Raw genomic sequence first — 21,084 nt, 5'->3', positions numbered from 1 at the left:
TGCACATTTTGATGAGTAAGACAAGAAACAACTTTGTAGAAGGTTGCAAACCCCTAAACATTTTGAAAATTATGTTTTGTCTAAGTTTTTGAATATATGGGATTTATTCAGAAATTAAAATCATAAAACAGTGTAAAATGTATTTTTTACAAGAATTATTTGATAATTACATATTTTTTGAGCACAAATATCACGTGTCTACTCTGATTTAGCTTGATCAACCGAAACTTTGTCAGGTTTGTGATTTTTAATGGTATTATTGAATTTCAATTGATAAATTTGATATTTTCTTAAGCAAACATTTAACCAGGAACATAAATACAAATATGATTTGAAATCGAAAATGTACTACATATTACTACAAAAGTCATATTTTCATGATTATAAAATAAAGATATAATTTTATAAAATGTTATCTGTAGAAAATGCTCTTAAAAGTAGAAATAAAACTCGAGTCTTCCAATTCTGAAAACACCGTCACAAACATTTATTTTTGTTTGAACAAAAATTAAATAATATTTTAACAAAAAAATCTAACAAAAACTTTCTTTCCAAACTATTTGAACAAAAATCAAGACATATATATTTTTTTAAGATGAGATTCAAGATGAGAGTCTAATAAACTTCTAAAATATTGCTAATTCCTTGATCATTTAATACAAAAAAAACTGAAACAATCATTTCATACTAATGAAAAGTATTTCTCCTAAAGCTAGCAACAGTAATTTGCAGTATGATTTCGAGTATAAAACATGTTTTGTATTCATGCAGCTAGTTAGTGTTTGATTAAGGAAATATGATATTTATTCATAAAAATCTTGTAATACCCTATCAATCTCAAACCTGTAGAAATTTCGGTTGTATCAGCTAATTCCAAGCTGAATCAGAGCAGACCGGTGTTATTTGTACACAACAATTATATAATAATCTATTTGTTCTTGTAAAAATAATATTTCAATACGGTTTATTTTTTTTTATTTGAATAAATCCCACATATTCAAAAATTCGGTTCAAACTTAATTTTCAAAATGTTTAGCGGTTTGCAACCTTCTACAAAGCTGTTTCTTGTCTTATTTTGCACATTTTGGTCAGTAAAATACACATGAAACACATAATTTGACAAGTTTCCTGGACTGTTATTTAAAAGTTTCCAATAAATTATCAAGGATTTTGAAAGAAAAAAAACTTAAAATAGAGATATCTCAGAAATTTTCCGATGAAACATTTCGCTCTTAGAAGCATTGGAAAGCTGAGAAAATTTCCTATAAGACACTTTTGAAAGTAGTGATGGCTATTTTTTCTCCTTAAGGTTGCCCAGAAAACACGCCGTGACCTGGTTAGGATCGAGTCGGCTTTTGTAATTACATTTTTCTTAAAGCTAAGAGTAACTACAGAAGATCATTTGTGTAAATGTTAGTGGGAGGGAATCCGATTATCCGCGGCCTACTTGGGGTTAGTAGAAGGGTTGATGTTAAAATTTGTCGATATTGTAGAATGCATCAGAGAATGTGAACAGATATTGTGTTTCGAAAATGTGTAATATTGCCTTTAAAAATATGTAACTTTTTCGAAACATTTTTTCCCATAACCATAAACGAAATATTACATGACAAAAGAGGTAATATTCAACCCTAAAATTTACAACATATTTTTTTACTGCGTATATTTTTTTAATTTTTAAATATCACTTTTTCAGTCTAAACTGAGGTAAACTTACATCATAATAGAGGTAACTTTCAACCTTCCAAAACTACAACTTCCAAATTTACACAATTTTTTACTATAGATAAATCAAACAAAAACTTAGTTGATGTTATCTTGAAATTTATCTGAATCACACTCCAAATCATGTTTTGTGATTTGTTGCAAATTTACATCAAACAGCATTTTAATTTAAATGTTTCATAACGTGCAAAAGTATTACAGCATTAATGATGTAATATTCGGAATTTTTTGATTATTTTTGACAATTTCAAAGTTTTAAAAAGCATTTAAAAAAAGTATACAATCAACTCCCCTTTGTTGATTTCTCTGAAAATGGTGCAAAAGTGATGAGAGTTGGTCGTCCCCCTTAAAAAGGCTACGTAGTTTATAAACAAGCACACAGGCCAGAAATCATTCGAAAAACGACAATGTTTACTAAAACTTGTCAAATATGCCATTCCAAAAATTGTTACATTTTCGGACTTAAAGCTGACAATTATTTTTGAGGGTATCAAAATAATCTTTATCAACTGCTCTCAATTAAGGTAGCAAAAAATGTGGTTAAACATAGACAGGGTTACAAAATAACATACAAAATAATTGTGTGGATTTTCATGTTAAAAATTACCAAATAATAGCGAGATTTCAAATTTGGTTTCGTCATGAACACGGGATAAATTATCGTGTGATTTCATATTTCAGACAGTGTTTTTCATCCAGTCCATGGATGACCAATTCGATGTATTTTGAAAATACAAATAATTTTCAATTTGTGGATTATTGTTGAAAGTTTGAATGAAATTGCTCACATATTTTTTATGAATCGTAGGGTGCATTAATTATGCCGTTTGAAATCTTACATGTTAATCCCTGGCTAGTAGCAGATGTTTTTCGGAATTCAAAAAACACATAAAAATATTATAAATAACCCTAAAATCGGCTTTTCAAGAGCCTGGTCAATTGTATCATTCTTATCTCTTTACAAAATTTACTAATTGAAATGACACTTTTCCAATTATACTCGAATTACCATGATCTTTCTACTCAAATGTCCTTCAAACTCCCAATCATCCATATCCCATCACAATCTCCAATCCGGTCTGGTCCTGCGGCACGTTCCGTGCCACCGACCTTGGTTGCCCTCCTCCGCCACACGAGTCCGAGTCCAAACCTCCAAGGTCACACAATCCCATTAAGGACACCGAGTCCACCGGTGTCCCATAACCTGGCTCTCCCGCTCGTGTGCCACCAACCCAATACTCCACAGGTCCCCAAGGTCACCCGCTCCTGGTCCGTCCGTTCACTAATTGAGACGTGTTCCACACACGCCTGCTACGATCGGCCCTTCCCCTTAAGAGAGCGTTTTTCTCAAGGCATGCCTGCCTGCGCGATCTCGAATGTTTGTTGTCCTTGCGGGACGTCCCCGTCCCGTCCCAGGGACCGACCTTCTCGGGAAAGAGCAATAATAACTGCAAACAACAAACACGGGATCGCCGATGGCAAGCTGTGCTTCCGTATGCGGTAGCCGCTTCTTGAAGATCTTTGGACACGAGAGAGAGAGGAATGAATACATTCAAGAAAGCGAAGAACGTGTGAAGTGTAGTGCGAAAGGAAGGAGTGGGGGAAGCGCGCGAGCGCTGGAAAGAGAGCGCTGACGTTAGTGAGAAAGAGAGGGTGCGTTCCAGTGTGTCAATGTGGTCGTGCCGAAATAAAAATGTGCTTTCGTGAGTGGCCGAAAAAAAAGAAAGAAGCTTTTTTTTCTGGTCGCTGGACTGAGGAGACGACGAGAGAGTGAGAGAAGGAGAGAGCGAAGCGTGTACGAGCGCGCGCGGTTTATGAATCGGTCGCAGTAAGCGGTGCTGCCTGGAAGTGTGTGCGAGAGAGCGAGTGAGAGTTGGATGGTTGGTTGGTGTGAGTGAGTGTGCGGCGTGAGGGGAGGAAAAAAAAGCCAAACCAGAAAAAGTAGGCGAACCGCGTGGTGGTGTGCGTGCGGCGGCATGGCCTACTGTCGGGGCACGCCAGAGTTAGGGAGGAATCGGTGAGCGATTTTTAAAAACAGTTCCATCTGAGACATTGTGTGAATTACATGTGCTCTCGTCCGCCCCGAGAAGTACTACGCTTTTGGGAAGAGCGCGCGCAATATAGCTGAAGTGTGTGTTGTACAAGAGAGATCTATAACTTGCAGAAGTGCGTTTTTTGAGGATTACTGGAGGAACGCAGCGGATAACTGTGTGGGGGAAAAGTGCGAGTTTTATTTGGGAAGTGAAGTTTAGAAGGAAGCTTCTGAGGAGTACGCATGCCTAGGAGGCGACTTGAAGATTAAGGCAGTGACTGTATCAAGAAGATTGAGAGTGCGATCTTCCGGCTTGAGGAAGATTAGTGAAAGCAAGTTGGAAGCCACAAGTGAACAGATGCATCTTCCGGCAGCGAGCAACGAGTGCCCAACTCCGCCGAAAAGTATGACCGACATGTTCTCGAGCTTGCACGAGATGCTGCAGGAGTACCACGGCGAGCTGGTCCAGACCGGTTCGCCGGCGGTCCTGTGCTCGGTGCTGCCGACGCACTGGCGCTCCAACAAGAGCTTGCCGTGTGCCTTCAAGGTGATCGCCCTGGACGACATCCCGGACAACACGCTGGTCAAGATCACGGCCGGCAACGACGAGAACTACTGCGGCGAGCTGCGCAACAATACCGCCGTCATGAAGAACCAGGTCGCCAAGTTCAACGATCTGCGCTTCGTCGGACGTTCCGGCCGCGGCAAATCGTTCACGATCACGATCAGCATCAGCACGTACCCGTGCCAGATCGCCACCTACACCAAGGCCATCAAAGTAACCGTCGATGGACCGCGGGAACCACGAAGTAAGCAAAGTAAGTTTACTCATTTTCAGAGCCTACTACGAGACCTCGCGTTTTTACGACGGCGCCACGTTTCCAATAAACTCCGTGTTTTTGTTTGGAGCAGAAGGCGCCACCGTCCACGGTGTTTACCATATGCTGTAGCATTAAAAATTAATCACCTCGAAATTGGGTCGTTCCCCCTCGCGTGAAACAAAAGAGACTTCCGGACGTCTTTTTCTTTGATAATTTAAACATGAGTTCTTCCACGTAAACATTTCACACATCTCGGCTTACGCGAGCTCTCTTCTTCAAAGAGAAACGCCTGCTTTGATATTCTAAGAGCTTCCTGTCTCCCCCCAAACAACTCCTCCCTCCTCCAAATCCCAAACCCCCCCAAAAACCGTCACTAATCCGGATCTTCTTCTCCTCCCCCAGACTTTGCCTACGGCCATCCGGGCGCGTTCAACCCGTTCATGCTGAACCCGGGCTGGCTGGACGCGGCGTACATGAACTACGCCTGGTCCGACTACTTCCGGCAGCACCAGCAGCTGCAGGCCCAACAGACGGGCGGCGCCCAGCCCGGCCAGACCACGCCAACCGGAGTTGGAAAAGGTAACTATCAAAGACTGTTTTTTTGGTTAGAAAATTCAAAGTGCATCGTCAACGTTTCGACCCAGCCTTCCTCAGGGGGGTGGTTTCAGTTCAACACCCCGCCACTTGCTCGCGCGCAAATCTTCCCATCGATTTCGGATTAAAAACCGCCACCACACTGACAAATCGCAACCGCACGCAATTTCCAATCCGCGCGGCCTGTAGTCACCTTTTTCCCGGTGGCCGCCGCCGCGACTCGTTGCGGTGATTTTGGGGTGCACCGCTTAGCGGCACCACCGTCCGTCCGAACGAAATGCATTTTAACTGTTAGTGCAAAGCTTAGTTGTTTTAATAGGATAAATGGATTTTTTTTTTGTACGGGGGCTACGCGACCGGAGGTCGCGAACATGGAAAACCTCCCCCCTCGTTTTTTAAGGGTGTGAGGGAAACTCTCCCCCGAAAAAAAAAACTCAATTAATTTTAAATTACAATGAAAATGGAAAATTGTCGGTTTTGGATTGCACCGAAATTTGCGCTGCGCGCGCGAGAAAGCCTAGAGCTTTTCGGTTCTTCTCCTTTTTTTGTGCGAATTTTATGCATCGATAACGCGCCCTGGTTGAGTGGCGTTGAATGGTGCAGCGGCGAAAAAAAGAGCGGACGGTTTTCCAGTAACGTCACTGGCGGGGAATTAAAATTGCATATAAAAATCAATTCCTGGGGGATTGATTTTGCTTGTTTTTTGTTGCACACGGTTACGGTTTTTATCGGTGGTGTCTCTTTTTCACTCGTTTTTATTTTTTGTGCTGGGTGTGTACAATGTTCCGGGGCGCTTGCGGCACTTCCGCCGTAATCCGATCAGGAACGACTGAGGGGTTGGGAAAGAAGCGACGATGCACTTAATCCCTGCTGGCAACGACAACGGTCCGGAATGGAAGTTGTTCATTCTACGAAGAAGATTATACTGATGGTTTCTCTCTTTTCTCTGTTTCTTCCAGGATCTCCAACGTTACCGGTGACACCGAACGGAACTCCGACCCAGACAACGGGTCCCATGCTGCCGACTCCTCCGGCCGATTTCATGCCGGGAGCGGCGCCGAACGCCCCCAACGGACCGGCCCCGGTCCTGCCCAACGGAATGACCTACCTGCCACAGTTCCCCTTCGGACCGCAGTCCCACTTCCTGCCTTACGACATCTCACCACTTCGTGCCAACGGGCTCCGCACGGCGGCCGGTCCGCACCAGATCCCCGCCACCATGACCATCCCCGGCGCCCCGGACTACAACTCCTCGTCCCGCCTCTCCCCGGCCTCTTCCCGCAACTCGACCTCCTCCCCTCCCTCCACGATCAACGCGTCCCAAACCAAGATCAGCTTCTCCCTAGAGCTGAACTCCACCGGCGAGCACTCCTCCGCCGAAGAGTCCGACGACGAGCACATCGACGTGGTCAAATCGGCCTTCGTGCCCATCCTGCGGCCCCTCCCCACCTCCTCCGCGGACACCACCCAGGAGCACCCCCTGCCCAAGTCGGAAACGCCCGACTCCACCACCATGCCGAGCTCACCGCCAAAACCCCGCTGCGAACTGAAGGCGCCCTCCTCCAAGAAGCCCCAGCTGCACGAGACCGCCCCCAGCGAACCGGCCTCGCCGGAAGCCACCAAGCTCAAATCGCCGGACGGCATCCTGATCAAGCAGTCGGCCAAGTCCGTGTGGCGACCCTATTGAGAGTACGCACGACTCTACCGCCAGGTCGCCGCCACCCTCGCGGCCATGGCGGGGTCGCCCTGCCGGACAGGACGCCCCCAAAACAACCACAACAACTAGCTTGTAGGTCAGCTCTGGTGATATTAATCTTAATCTGTACATAGTGGTGGTGTCCCGCTCGTTTCACACACACAAACGCGTAGATTTCTTTTATATTTGGAATATAACAAGACGAATCAAAACCAATCGTTGTGTAAACTAGTTGAGAGCTCTGTTTTCCGTTGAAAAACGCCGATCATTAGAGTTGTGATAGACTCAACGCGTACAATCTTGTACATAACCTCCAAATCATGAAATATTTTTTAGTTTAACCCCCTCCCAAAAAAACCCTCGTTAGATGATAGTAAGGATTATTTAATAAATTACCCCTAGTTTAGTGAACGCTACTGAGAAATTTAAAAAAAAAACAGGTACATTTTATATAGTACAAATCTGGAAATATTTAATTAAAAAAATGTGCGCACCGCGCACTGTGACGCGCGACAAACGTGACGAAATAAAAGTTTATAAAAAAAATCTAAATTAAAAAAAACCTCTCTCTTCTCACTACAATACACTGAGAAACGGCGCTTCGCGCCCTTTAATATTCACTTTGAAAGAAAAACTAAAAATCCAGAAAGGGTGATCACAGCTCGCATCGAAGTCGCAGTTTGACAAGTCGTCCCTTTTTGTCGGGGGATTCGTTCCACAGTTCACGTGTTCCCGAGTTGTTGGAAGTGCTAAAATTGTGAGTTTTTTTCGACTTAGTGCTGATTTAGTGCCAACTTATGACTAATTTGAGACTAATTTTGACGCTTAGCACTAAATCGATCTTAAATCAGCACTAATTCTGAAAACGTTTGCTACCTTCCCGCACTCAGGTTTCAAGGCTGTTGAAAGCCGCTCCATTCAAAGGTTTGTTCTACTCGCAATTGTGCCAACTGGAAGGGAAGAAGGGACGGGGTACGGATTGAGGAATCACGCGGGGCTCTGCAAATAGAGTTCACACTGCTGTGCAGTTCACTGCACAAGGCGTATGATTTAGGGGCGAGGGACGAGTCGGTTGGGTTCGGTTTTGCCTGCCTGCCTGCCTGGAGTTTTCGGAGTTTGACTGGAATAAAGTGAAGGATGTCGTTGTCGCTTGGTTTACAGCTAACGTTGATCGTCATTTCTTTTTCGGTTGGTTTTTGGGTGTAGGACGTGTTCACAAGTTTGAGTTTTGAAGGGCTGGGTGACAAATGATTGTTTTACTTCTAGATTAATTTTAGGTATGGCGAGTCAACATAAAAAGAAGCAAATAAATCAAATCTCAAGAATATTTAAAAAAACATTGATTAATAAGAATATCATTCTTGGGAGTTTCAATTTAAACGTGCTTTTTAGTCTAAATAGTCATACTGACAACATTTCTTCACATGTTTTTTCGATCTCTGCGTAATTCCCTAGAACTTCAAAATCTTTTGTGATATTTTTAATTTTGTATTTTTATTTTGCTTTGGCTCCATAAAATTTGCAGGCAATATTCAAAAATATGTATCTTCACGGAGAGACTGTGCCCAGAAATTTTAACAATTAAAATTGTTGATTTTACTTTCGTAAATTTCACAAAAACGTACTTGTTACGGCCAATTTTCAGTTGAATCAACCAAAATTCAGTAATAATTTAATAACCTGTTTGTTGAAAATGCTAAAGGCAAAAAGCTAACAGATTTCCCGAACTCGAATGAACGTGCTCGACTGTTAGCTTTGGTTTTAGAAAAATCAAGATTTTTTTGGTTAAATGTAAATATCAATTGGCTGGTTATTTAAAAGATGAACTTGGGTTTGTTTACGTTTGTCATTTGAAGTCAGGATTCGAACAAGAGCGGTTGATTTGTTGAGTTTGTGTTGTTAATTGTGAAGTGAGAGAATGTGAAAGGTGAAAATCACACTATTTGGCTAATGTTGAAGTGCAAATCGAAGTGAACACTGTTGCAACTGTGGAGGTGCAATTGGTGAGTAAGTTTGTTGATGATTTCTTTGCAGGTGATAAACTATGAAGAACAAGACGAGGACATTCGCAATGAGGACCTCTGATGCGAGGGGACTTCATGACAATGTTTTAAGGAAAGGGAAGGGCAGTGAAAGGAAGAGGCGGGCGAACTCTTGCACGACAATACTTGCACGGGCAAATTTAACAAAAGGTTGGTTAATCTAAGTAAGTATGGATTTATTTTTACATAACAATTTATCTGTTGTGATTTTAATTAGAAAACTGAATAATCAAAAACCTTCGTGCTTACGATGGATACAATTTTAATGAACCATTTTTTTCAGAATCATCAACCATAAAATATATGGAAATGAGTACACATAATATCAAAATAAAAATGAGATGATGGGAAATGTCTAAAAAATAAAATTTATAAAAGATATACAAAAGAAGATAGAAATATTTTAAAAATGCTGTTAATAGAAGACTGCTAAATAAACTGGTAAGTAAAACTCAAAATATTGTTTTCAGGAAACGGAGCATTATTGATATTTCTTCTTTCCTCATTATAATTACATTTATTTACGATCCTTTTTTCAGTTTATAGACAAAATTAAGGATTTTGTATCAAATTACTAATAAATTTTATACACGGAGAGACTGTGCCCAGAAATTTTAACAATTAAAATTGTTGATTTTACTTTCGTAAATTTTAACAAAAACGCACTTGTCACTGCCAATATTCCGTTACAATAACTAAAATTCAGTAATAATTTAGTAACCTGTTTGTTGAAAATGCTAGAGGCAAAAAGCTAACAGATTTCCCGAACTCGAATGAACGTGCTCGACTGTTAGCTTTGGTTTTAGGAAAATCAAAAATTTTGTTGGTTGAATATAATTAACAATTGGTTGAATATTTAAAAGATGAACTTGGGTTTGTTTACGTCTGTCATTTGAAGTCAGGATTCGAACGAGAGCGGTCGATTTGTTGAGTTTGTGTTGTTAATTGTGAAGTGAGAGGATGTGAAAGGTAAAAATCACACTATTTGGCTAAGTTGAAGTGGTAAATCGAAGTGCACACTGCTGCAACTGAGGAGGTGCAATTGGTGAGTAAGTTTGTTGATGATTACTTTGCAGGTGATAAACTATGAAGAGCAAGACGAAGACATTCGCAATGGGGACCTCTGATGCGAGGGGACTTTATGATAATGTTTGGAGGATAGAGAGGGGCAGTGGAAGGAAGAGGCGGGCCAGCTCTTGCACGACAACACTTGCACGGGCAAATTTAACAAAATGTTGGTTAACCTAAGTAAGTTTGGGTTTAATTTTACACAACAATTTATTTTTTCCTTCGTGCTTACGATGGATACAATTTTAATGAACCATTATTTTTTCAGAATCATCAACCATAAAATACATAGAAATGCGTACACATAATATAAAAATAAAAATTCGATTATGGGAAATGTCTAAAAACTAAAATTTATAAAAGATATACAAAAGAAGATACTAATATTTTAAAAATGCTGTTTAAAGAAGACTGCTCAATAAACTGGTAAGTTAAACTCATAATATTTTTTTCAGGAATCGGAGTACGTTGAATAAATTGAATCAAATGCAGCGAAAGTTTGTTGCCAAAAGTAATTGTTAAATTAATGCAAGCTTGGTAAGTAGCATTATTGGTATTTATTCTTTCCTCATTATAATTACATTTATTTTCGTTCCTTTTTCAGTTTATAGCCGAAATTAAGAATTTTGTATAAAATTACTAATAAATTTCATATGTCTATTTGCAGCAAAAGGTTCGCTTTGGTGTGAATTCTGTGTCCAACCACAAGAAAAATAACTAAACATGAGACCGTTGTAGATGATGATGACTTATCGGATAATTTCACAGTGATTGTAAGTGAATACAACACTTAAAACTTAAAACTTTAACTTGGTGAAAATTTTGCTCGGTTTCTATTTTCAAGGAATTCACGAGAAATTAAACATCTTTTTAAATATGTTTAACAAAATTTGTAAAATCCTTTCATCATTATAATTTTTAAAACATTAATTAAACTTTACATGTTTTATAATAACATGTTTTATAATAACAGTTAAAACAAATTAGTTTTTTATGCTTTTTAACAATAATTTAATAACTTCATGCAAAAAAAAACAAATTAGTACAAAAAGTTAAAATTTTAGGCAGAATAAATGCGAATATAAAAACACCCAGCATTTATTTGTGAGGCATTATTATAAAATTTACTGTAAATTCAATAAAAATATTGCTAACAACAGCTAATTCCTGACTACATGTACGAATATTTTTCTGTATTTAAGTAAGACATTAGTTAAAAATATAGCTAGAAATTCGGCCCAGCCTGTATCGTTAAATAATCAAAGAAAATATATATAGAAACTAACATAAATTATGTTTAATTAAGAAATGTTATGTTAATAACCACTAATAATTTGCTGCATGCAAAAATATTTCGGTTGTTACAACGAAAAAAAATTGTTAAAAAATAGTTGAAAAGTATGGTCCAGCCTGTTTTTTACGGAATATTCCACAATATTTCAGCTGAAAACAAAAAAAAAATAGTTGATTTTCTGAAAAAAATATTCTAGCAGTCGACTGCTAGAATTTTTTTTCGGCCATTTAACCAACAAAAATGGCAATTCCAACTATTTTTTTAGCTACATTTAGTTACAGGTGGTCAGCAATTTCGGGTTAACAAAATCAACAATCGATTGTTGAAAAAAAGCTGTGTAAAAAATTAACCCATACTTTTAGTTAAATTAACCAAGATTTTCTTAGATTTGCCCTGGCCGGTCTCTCCGTGTATGTCTATTTGCAGCAAATGGTTCGTTTTGGTGTAAATTCTGTGTGAAAAATAACTAAACCAACACTTAATTTTATACAACATAATAACTTACTTGGTGAAATATCTTCAAGGAATTCACGAGAAATTAAACATCTTTTATAAATATGTTTAACAAAATTTGTAATATGTTTTATTATTATTTTTTTAGATTTATGCAACGTATTTTTTTCAAACTTTAATCAAACTTTACATGTTTTATAATAACAGATAATAAAAAGTTTTGTTTTGATGCTTTTTAACAGTAATTTAATAACTTCATGCAAAAAAAAAAAAACAAATTAGTACAAAAAGTTAAAATTTTAGGCAGAATAAATGCGAATATAAAAACACCCAGCATTAATTTGTGAGGCATTATTATAAAATTTACTGCAAATTCAATAAAAATATTGCTAACAATAGCTAATTATTGACTACCTGCACGAATGTTTTTCTGTATTTAAGTAAGACATTAGTTAAAATTATAGCTAGAAATTCAGCCCGGCCTGTATCGTTAGATAATTAAAGAAAATATATATCGACACTAACATAAATTATGTTTAATTAAGAAATGTTTTGTTATAATTCACTAATAATTTGCAGCATGCAAAAATATTTCAGTTAATAAAACGAAAAAAATTGTTGAAAAATAGTTGAAAAGTATGGCCCAGCCTGTATTTTACAGAATATTCCACAATATTTCAGCTTGAAACAAAAAAAAATTAGTTAATTTTCTGAAAAAAATATTCTAGCAGTCGACTGCTAGATTTTTTTTCGGCCATTTAACCAACAAAAATGGCAATTCCAACTATTTTTTTAGTTACTGGTGGTCAGCAATTTTGGGTTAACAAAATCAACAATCGATTGTTGAAAAAAAGCTGTGTAAAAAATTAACCCATACTTTTAGTTAAATTAACCAAGATTTTCTTAGATTTGCCCTGGCCGGTCTCTCCGTGTTGAGAAGAGATTTTATGTTCGATTTCGTGTCTCTGGCATATGATTAGGACCTTTCAGAAAAAAATGTTTCCCGATAAAAAAAATTACTTTTTATCACCGAAACTTGGATTCAAAACAAAACGAATTTCAGATGCAAAATTTGCAAATTTTCATCGTTTCATCGTTTTTAAGTTTAAGCAGTAGTACCCAATGTTTGAGCTTGCGGGCCAAATAAAAAACAAAGTTGTTTTTTAATAAAAAAAAAGTAATTTTAATTTTTATTACATACACAATAATTTTTAAGATTTATTTCATGATTACCCCACAGCGTTGTGCAGACCCGTAATGCTATGCTATGCTATGCTAGTAGTCTTTATAATTTTTAAGTTTCAGTTATTTTGAAATTTTCGTAATATTCGTATTTTTTCAAATGTGGTGAAATTTGGCAACAGTTGATTGATAAAAAATAAATTATTAAAATATTAAATTATTTCAAAAAGACAGTTTATTAAACAATATTATAATTTTTTTTTCTATTAGGCTGGGACAAATATTTTTAAAAGTTTTTCTCATCCCCCCCCCCCTCCAAAATTCGGCCGAAAAATCAGGGGGCAAAAAAAATATTTTTACAATAAACTTCAAAATTTCAATGAAAATTCAAGTGCAACCAGCTGAAATCAAATTAAAATACATTCTTCTGCGTTTACAATCATTTTTAGCATGTTTGGGTTTATTAAAAAATCTTAAGATTTTTTGAAAATTTTCGATGCGAAATCTTTTTTTTTTATACAATTTTTGTTTTTGTCAGATCTTAGATTTTTTGAAAACTAATGATTGCAAAACAACTGAACTAGTGTAAAATGCATTTTAAAACACTTTTTTTTCATTTAAATGTGTATGACTATGGCTTGTTATTTAAATTTTTATATTTTTTTGCCCCCCCCCCCCCCCCCTCGGGAGACCTCGGCCAGGGCCGAGGGACAAAAACTTTTTTAAATATTTGCATCGGCCTTAAAAGAACTAATAAACCTAATTTGCATATGTTGGTTTTTGAGCGTCTTTGAAAACTCCAGACTCCAAGTGGTTTCAAAACACCCAAATAGCAAAAAAAAACAAAATTTTGTTTGTTGAACCTTTTCAAAATAAACTTTAGATATTTGCTTTGCAAAAAAAGTATTAAAAATTAAATTACAAGCCAAAATTTTAACATTTTAATAAAAAATTATTGGAAAATTTATTATACACTAGTTTAGTTAGTTTGCAATTTTCAAAAATTCTATGTTCTGACAAAAAAAAATTATGTGGAGCTGTACATAGCATATTCACTAAAATTAAAAATATTGAACTCAAATATGTTAGAAATGATAGTAAACGCAGCGAAATTCAATTTAAATCACTTCAGCTGATTGCACTTGTTCGTTGAATTTTTAAAGAATTATGAAAAAAATATTTATTTGGCCCACTAATTTTTCGGGCCGATAAAAACTTCAAAAAACATTTGCATCAGCCTAAAAGCCACAAAAAATCACCTCGCTGGCCACGTTGTACCCACAGGGTATACTTTAATTACTCCTGAGTTAAACAATTTTTATGGTAAAAATTTTCGCAAAATTTTATTTTTTTTGCAATTTAAAAATACAAATTGGAAAAACACCTCTGCGAAATACATTATCCAAAAAAAATGAATTTCCTGCAATTATTTTTCAATAACTAGGTTGATTTAAATGTAAAATTTTTGTTAATAAAAATTTCTTCAGTGTCATCTAATATTCCCTCATTTTTCAACTTGCGATAACTCGGAAACTATTGACTCGATTTTCGAACAAATTAATTAAAGAAATAAACTTTTATGAAATTTTCTGCTTGGATTTGAAAATGTCCAAATCAAGTGTGTTTGCCCTTTTCAAAAGTTACTATTGATTTAAAAAAATAAAAAAATATTTTTTTAAATATAAAATTAAAATGGCTGAGATTCACCAAATCAATGAAGAAATATTAAATACGCGAAATTTTGTCCACTGAATTATTAAGCTTCTTAAAAAAATAGTTTTGTTGTCTCCTGATTTTTCAAGCCAATATTGAAGGAGAGAAACTCTGAATAATATTTTCAATTGCTTTATTATGCAATTAAAAAAAATCCACTACCGAATAAAGTTGAAATAATTAAACAAAATAATATAATGGGCAACACCAGGGATGGAATAATCGCGAAAAAAAATCAATTTCGCTAGCGAACTTTCATCACCCGCACCCAATGCACAGTGGTCCGAAACCGAAATCTAGCGTGACAAAATTGATAGCGGCCACACGTTAAGATTTAGAGCTTTGGTGTCTTCGGGACAAATGATCAGGGTCAATTGGGGCATCTTTTGGTATAGTGGACATTAGGGTGGTCCAAATTTTAGGGTGGTTCAGAATTTTTATTTTGGCGGGATGACAAGATAGCGCTTTGGTGTCTTGAGAAAATTTGTAGGGAACACCATTCTGAGCAACTTTGCTGAAGAGCACAAAGCTCTATCTTCAAATGGAAAGTTTCTAGAGCCATTTTTGTAATTTAGGTTGAAGTGTTTATGAAAAAATGAGTTTTTTGAATTTATCAACTCAGGCTTGTGTCGTAGCGAGTTGATGTCTTCTAGACATTTGTAGAGCTTATCAAAACACACATTTATCTTCCAAGAGAGCGAAAATCGGACCTTTTAAACGAAAGTTATAGTCAAAATACGACGAAAAAGGCGCCATTTTGAAATGTGAATAACTCGAAAAGGTGGTGGAGTTTGACCTCGCTCTTAGAAGCATCTGAAAGTACACATTCTAGAGTACATTTGCTGAAAATATCTCGGAGGTCTTTTTTGTTTAACTTATTTAATCTCAATTTGAAAATGAGCATTTTTAAATCGTTTTTTGCCCATAACTTTTGATAGAATTGACCAAAATTCATTTTTCAAGAATAAAAATGTTCATTTTGACAAGCTCTACAATTGTCTAGAAGGGCCCAAAAATGTACAAAATGATCTAGTGGTTGTAAAAGAAGAAACAAGTTTTGGCTGAAATATTTCAGGAATAAATTTAATTATTTTGTTGATTCCTGAAATATTTCAGCCAAAACTTGTTTCTTCTTTTACAACCACTAGATTATTTTGTACATTTTTGGGCCCTTCTAGACAATTGTAGAGCTTGTCAAAATAAACATTTTTATTCTTGAAAAATGAATTTTGGTCAATTCTATCAAAAGTTATGGGCAAAAAACGATTTAAAAATGCTCATTTTCAAATTGAGATTAAATAAGTTAAACAAAAAAGACCTCCGAGATATTTTCAGCAAATGTACTCTAGAATGTGTACTTTCAGATGCTTCTAAGAGCGAGGTCAAACTCCACCACCTTTTCGAGTTATTCACATTTCAAAATGGCGCCTTTTTCGTCGTATTTTGACTATAACTTTCGTTTAAAAGGTCCGATTTTCGCTCTCTTGGAAGATAAATGTGTGTTTTGATAAGCTCTACAAATGTCTAGAAGACACCAACTCGCTACGACACAAGCCTGAGTTGATAAATTCAAAAAACTCATTTTTTCATAAACACTTCAACCTAAATTACAAAAATGGCTCTAGAAACTTCCCATTTGAAGATAGAGCTTTGTGCTCTTCAGCAAAGTTGCTCAGAATGGTGTTCCCTACAACTTTTCTGAAGACACCAAAGCGCTATCTTGTCATCCCGCCAAAATAAAAATTCTGAACCACCCTAAAATTTGGACCACCCTAATGTCCACCATACCAAAAGATGCCCCAATCGACCCTGATCATTTGTCCCGAAGACACCAAAGCTCTAAATCTTAACGTGTGGCCGCTATCAATTTTGTCACGCTAGATTTCGGTTTCGGACCACTGTGCAATGTTCCGCCGAATAATCAAGATGATGTTATTTTTAGATTCTTTTTACCGATCTTTCGTGTGCGAGAGAGGAGAGTCATGCTCCTTTCGGATTTTTTTTCTCTTGATGAACGTCTAATGATTTTCTTTTGATGATGATTAGTCCATCGCTAGGCAACACAAATTATGTTTAATTTAAAAAAGAACTGAAATTGGTTAAAAAATTACATTTTACAACAGTCATATTTAAAATTTCGACAGTTATTTTTATTTAGAATAACGCTAACGCATTTAGTTTTATTCTTTTAAAATGATTAATATAGATGCATTGCAGTATGCAATCAGTTTATTCATCCTTATATGAATAAGTTATCGTCGATAATGCCAAGGGTGAATCGTCTTTTTTCGATATCTGCTCCCACTTAAACAAAAACAAGCTTCTTGAAGATCACTTGAAGAACGGAACAACAAACGTGATAAGCTTTTTCATGTTTATTCTATTTGAATTAGAATTAATTTTCACCCACTGATTTTTTTTTTTAAGAGACGAAAGAAAATGAAATATTTTGTTTATAAGTCCAAATTGCCTAAAAAAATTTCTATAATACTGTTTTAATTTAAAAAAAAATGTAGAAAATGTCAAAACTGACGATTTGGATTGACACAAGATCGATACCTGTCTAAAAATTATAATTTTGTGTAGCTTAATATTTTATATTTTTTTACATTCCCTAATACAAAATAACGCTTTTTAAAAATTTCCTTTTTTTTAAACAACGCAACACATTCTTCAGAAGCTGATATACCAACTTTAGGTACCCGATGGAAATACATGCCCATCCCCTATAAATATGAAAAATTGCACTTTTATCAAATGCTCCAATTCGTGCCCTTATGCGTAGCTCAATTAATCAATTTCCAAACAGAATTCATCATCCAACGCAACACGCACCTTTTTCCAAACTCTTCGCCCGGGCAAACAGGTATCCTTAACGGGGTAAACAGAATCGAATTTGGCCATATGTCAAGTTTTTGTTCGAATACGACTCCGATAGTTGTTATTGGCCAAACTTCCACCGTGTCCTCCTAACCACCCGCCGAGAACAAAGGTCTCCCGAGGGGACGGGGAGGGGAAAAAACACATTGGCGATTGGAAAAATCGGCGTGTGAAATAAGCACAACAGAAAATCTGATTTGTAAAAATTCGCCACTATCGGGCCAGACCTTTTTACAACACAAATATGTACGTGGAGAAATAACTGTGCAGTCAGAGTTTTGGTGTAAAACGAAAGTGTTCATTGAGCTTCCCCTTAATTCGACCCTCAACGTCAATTGTTGGTGCAATCACTGCGCTGCAGCAGTCTGTCGCTGTGTCAAACTTGACAGAAGTGAAAACAGCGACTGAACGTTACGTGTGTTGTGTGTTGACACACACAAAGTGCACACACACACTCACGTGCACGCGCGCGAATCCGGGAAATATCGAGTAAATATTGACATTAATTTTCACAATAGTGTTTTGTTTCGCCGGTCTGGACGAATTTTGAAATGCTCGAAACCAGAAAGGGGGAAAACCGTTGGTGTTGACACACAGCACGAGACCCTCGAGGGTTTCCTTGGCGGGGCGGGCGTGATGCGGTAGTGGCCAACGTGAAGGGCTTCACCGTTTCTCGTTGAGGAGTTGGGTTTAAGCGAGCTGAAGAGTGCAGCACGTTGCAAGGAGTCCAATTGTTCTTTTGAAAAGCGTTGGCAGAAAGGCTGTCAGTTGTGGTAATTAATGGTGAGTCACAATTTTGCAAGAAAAAAAAAACAGGAAACAAAATGCGAAATGATTTGTGAAAAAATCTTGAAATTTAACAGAAACCTTAAAAGTAGTTGAAAAATGGTACTCAAAATTCTCAAAAAAGTTTAGATATAAATTTGACGGGCATTTGAAAAACCTATCAAGGTCACCCCAGTTTACGGTACATATTTTTGACATGTAATATAATACTTGGCTTTCTTTTGTACGTTTTCCAAACTTCAATATCCCTTCATAGAAAAAAAATAGGACATTATTTGATGAGTGTTATCAAGTCCTCAAAAATTTTCACCAGTATCGTCATCTGGAGTGAATCGGGACTCATTAGGCGAATTGGGACAGCAGCTTAAGCAATGTTGCAGCCTAATATTTTGCAAATTTGAAGTGGTTTAGGTTAGACCAGATTCAGAGCAACAAAATGTGTTCATGCATTCTCAAATTTGAAGCTTTTAAGTGTTCTAAAACGTGCTGTCCCTATTCAGACTGTAGTCCCGATTCGCCCCAGTTGACGGTAAGTTGCTTTGTAAAATATTATTGGTCGATTTTTTGTCACACACACACACACACACACACACACACACACACACACACACACAGAGAGAGAGTTTATACTGAAATATGCTTGTTCAGTAACTCATGCCGAACTTTTGGTCACAAAAAATCCATTAACTATAAATTTCCAAAAAAACCCTAACAAAAGCTGACAAATACTATAAAAGCTATTATTTTAAAAAGTGATCAAAGACAGTTTTAAGATCATAAAAATCTGTTTCTGTAAAAAAGATCATCGATTTTTTTATTGCTCTGAAGCATTATTTTTTTAATGTTTTGTTCATAAATTCAATTTGGGACATTTACTTATTTTCGTAACGAAATTCTAAAAATTGCTTCTTTAAATTTCAAGGCCTACTGTGCTCTAACGCAATAAATTGTAAAAAATGGATGGATGAGTAAACCATTTGCTAAGTAACACAGAAAAAAAATGCTGGTAATATTCATCAGGAAATGGCGAATTTTCAGCAGTTTCTGATAAATATTCATCAAATTCCCATTTTTTGAGTAATATTACTAAAAAAAATGGGTAATATTCAACCAACCAAATTTTCAACATTCCAAAATTCAACATTTTTTTGCTATGAATACAAGACTTTCCAAATTACAAATGTGATATCCCGAGAAATATTCAATTTACCCTGAAGTTTTGATTGAAATAAAAGTAAAAAACTCTCAGCAATCGAATGCAACTGTCAGTTTTCCCGTATGTGCTCGTTCAAAGGATTTAAATTGCATTTTAAAACATCATGGGAAAAATTGTAATATTTGGCAACACTGTACGTTAATTTTGAGTACGCCATTGAAATTTTAAGTCAAAAAACTTCAAATTAACTTACCCAAAAATTGATTTTTTATTATGTTTTCTCTAAAGACAATGCTTTTTAAAAATGAGGATTTTCAAAAATTTAAGAAAAAGAGGGAGGTGTCAATGGCGCGAGGGTGGATCAAACATCATCAAAGGATTCTTTGTTTTTGAGGCAAAAACAACTCCCATGCCAAATATGAGCAGATTTGGTGAAGGTTGATGTCGGACGCGTGGTCACTTGGGAAGGAATGACCCATATTTTAAATTGTTTCAAATCAACTTAACAAACTGAAAAATATATTTTGAATAGTTTTTATAAAATTTTGATAATCTTCGAACATATTTTGATGGGGTTTCTTTCAGTTTGATATATTGTTTTTTTCTAGCATTATTACCCCCTAAAATTTAAAAGAAGTTTAAAAAATACCTTTAATTTATTTTTGCTTCCTTTTTCCTTGAAAAAAATATTAGAGGGTTTCCAAGAGATCCTATATACATCCAAAATCTCATAACTATACGTTGAGCACCCCTCATATACCCCTGATTTACTTATAAAGGATAATACCTGATATACCCCTGATTTACTTATAAAGGTTATCCTTGAGATTTTATAGAAAACTTTAAATATTTAATTATGTACCAGAAGGTATTATGAAATATAACGTAAATTTAATGGAAATTCCTCAAAATTTTACAATTTATGCCGGATTACATCAAATTCAAATCTTTATTTAAATACATTTATATTCCATGCCAATTTCCATGCTCTACATAGAAAAAAATGATGGTAATATTCATCAGGAAATGGTGACAGATTTTGTGTAAAAAAATGATTGATTTTACTCCAGAAAATGATGAATTTTCATCAGTTTTTGATGAATATTCATCAGGTGTACATTGTTACACATTTTTTATGTAATATTACTCAAAAAAGAAGTAATATTCAACCTACCAAATTTTCAACATTCCAAAATTCAACATTTTTTTCTGTGCATGCAGTGAAAAAATGTTTATTATTTAAAATTCAGTTTATCAAGTTGGAAATTTAAACCTTTTTTACGTGATACATTTTTTATAATGTAATAAAAACTGTCCTTATTGACCTAAATGGACTTTTTTGACAATCAGAATTAGCAAAACAAAGTTAAAAATATCAATACTAGAACGAATCTTAAAAGGAAAATAAATATTCAAAAAAATAAAAAAGTCAAACAAAGACAAGAAGGGAATAAAAGTAGAAGAAATAGAAAAATATGCAAAAAAGTTAATAGCAAGTATTGAGAAATCTATTTAAAGAGACCAAGAAGATAGAAAATAGAGACTTGAAATATATCAAAGCGTGATAAATTGTTCTATTTAAAAAAAAGATTACAACAAAACAAAAAGGAGGATCAAGCACATTAAAAGATCAATGGAACCA

At 35.9% G+C, this 21,084-nt stretch overlaps 1 protein-coding gene across 2 annotated transcripts; it reads left to right on the top strand.

The window, feature by feature from the left end:
* Nucleotides 1-3,371: 3,371 nt before the first annotated feature.
* On the top strand, nucleotides 3,372-6,997 carry LOC120413304 (segmentation protein Runt). Of its 2 annotated transcripts, none has more exons than XM_039574065.2 (3): nucleotides 3,372-4,566; nucleotides 4,981-5,157; nucleotides 6,132-6,997. In XM_039574065.2, the coding sequence occupies exons 1-3, from the start codon at nucleotides 4,116-4,118 to the stop codon at nucleotides 6,857-6,859; spliced, it is 1,356 nt and encodes a 451-aa protein (XP_039429999.1). In that variant the 5' UTR covers nucleotides 3,372-4,115; the 3' UTR covers nucleotides 6,860-6,997. The 2 variants fall into 2 exon arrangements, with proteins under 2 accessions (XP_039429999.1, XP_039429998.1); XM_039574064.2 differs by having other exon boundaries at nucleotides 3,377-4,575.
* Nucleotides 6,998-21,084: the final 14,087 nt, after the last annotated feature.

The sequence above is a fragment of the Culex pipiens genome, chromosome 1, assembly GCF_016801865.2.
Source record: "Culex pipiens pallens isolate TS chromosome 1, TS_CPP_V2, whole genome shotgun sequence".
Classification (NCBI taxonomy): Eukaryota; Metazoa; Arthropoda; class Insecta; order Diptera; family Culicidae; genus Culex; species Culex pipiens.
Note: the sequence above shows the minus strand (reverse complement) of the source record. Positions and strands in the feature narration are given on the sequence as shown.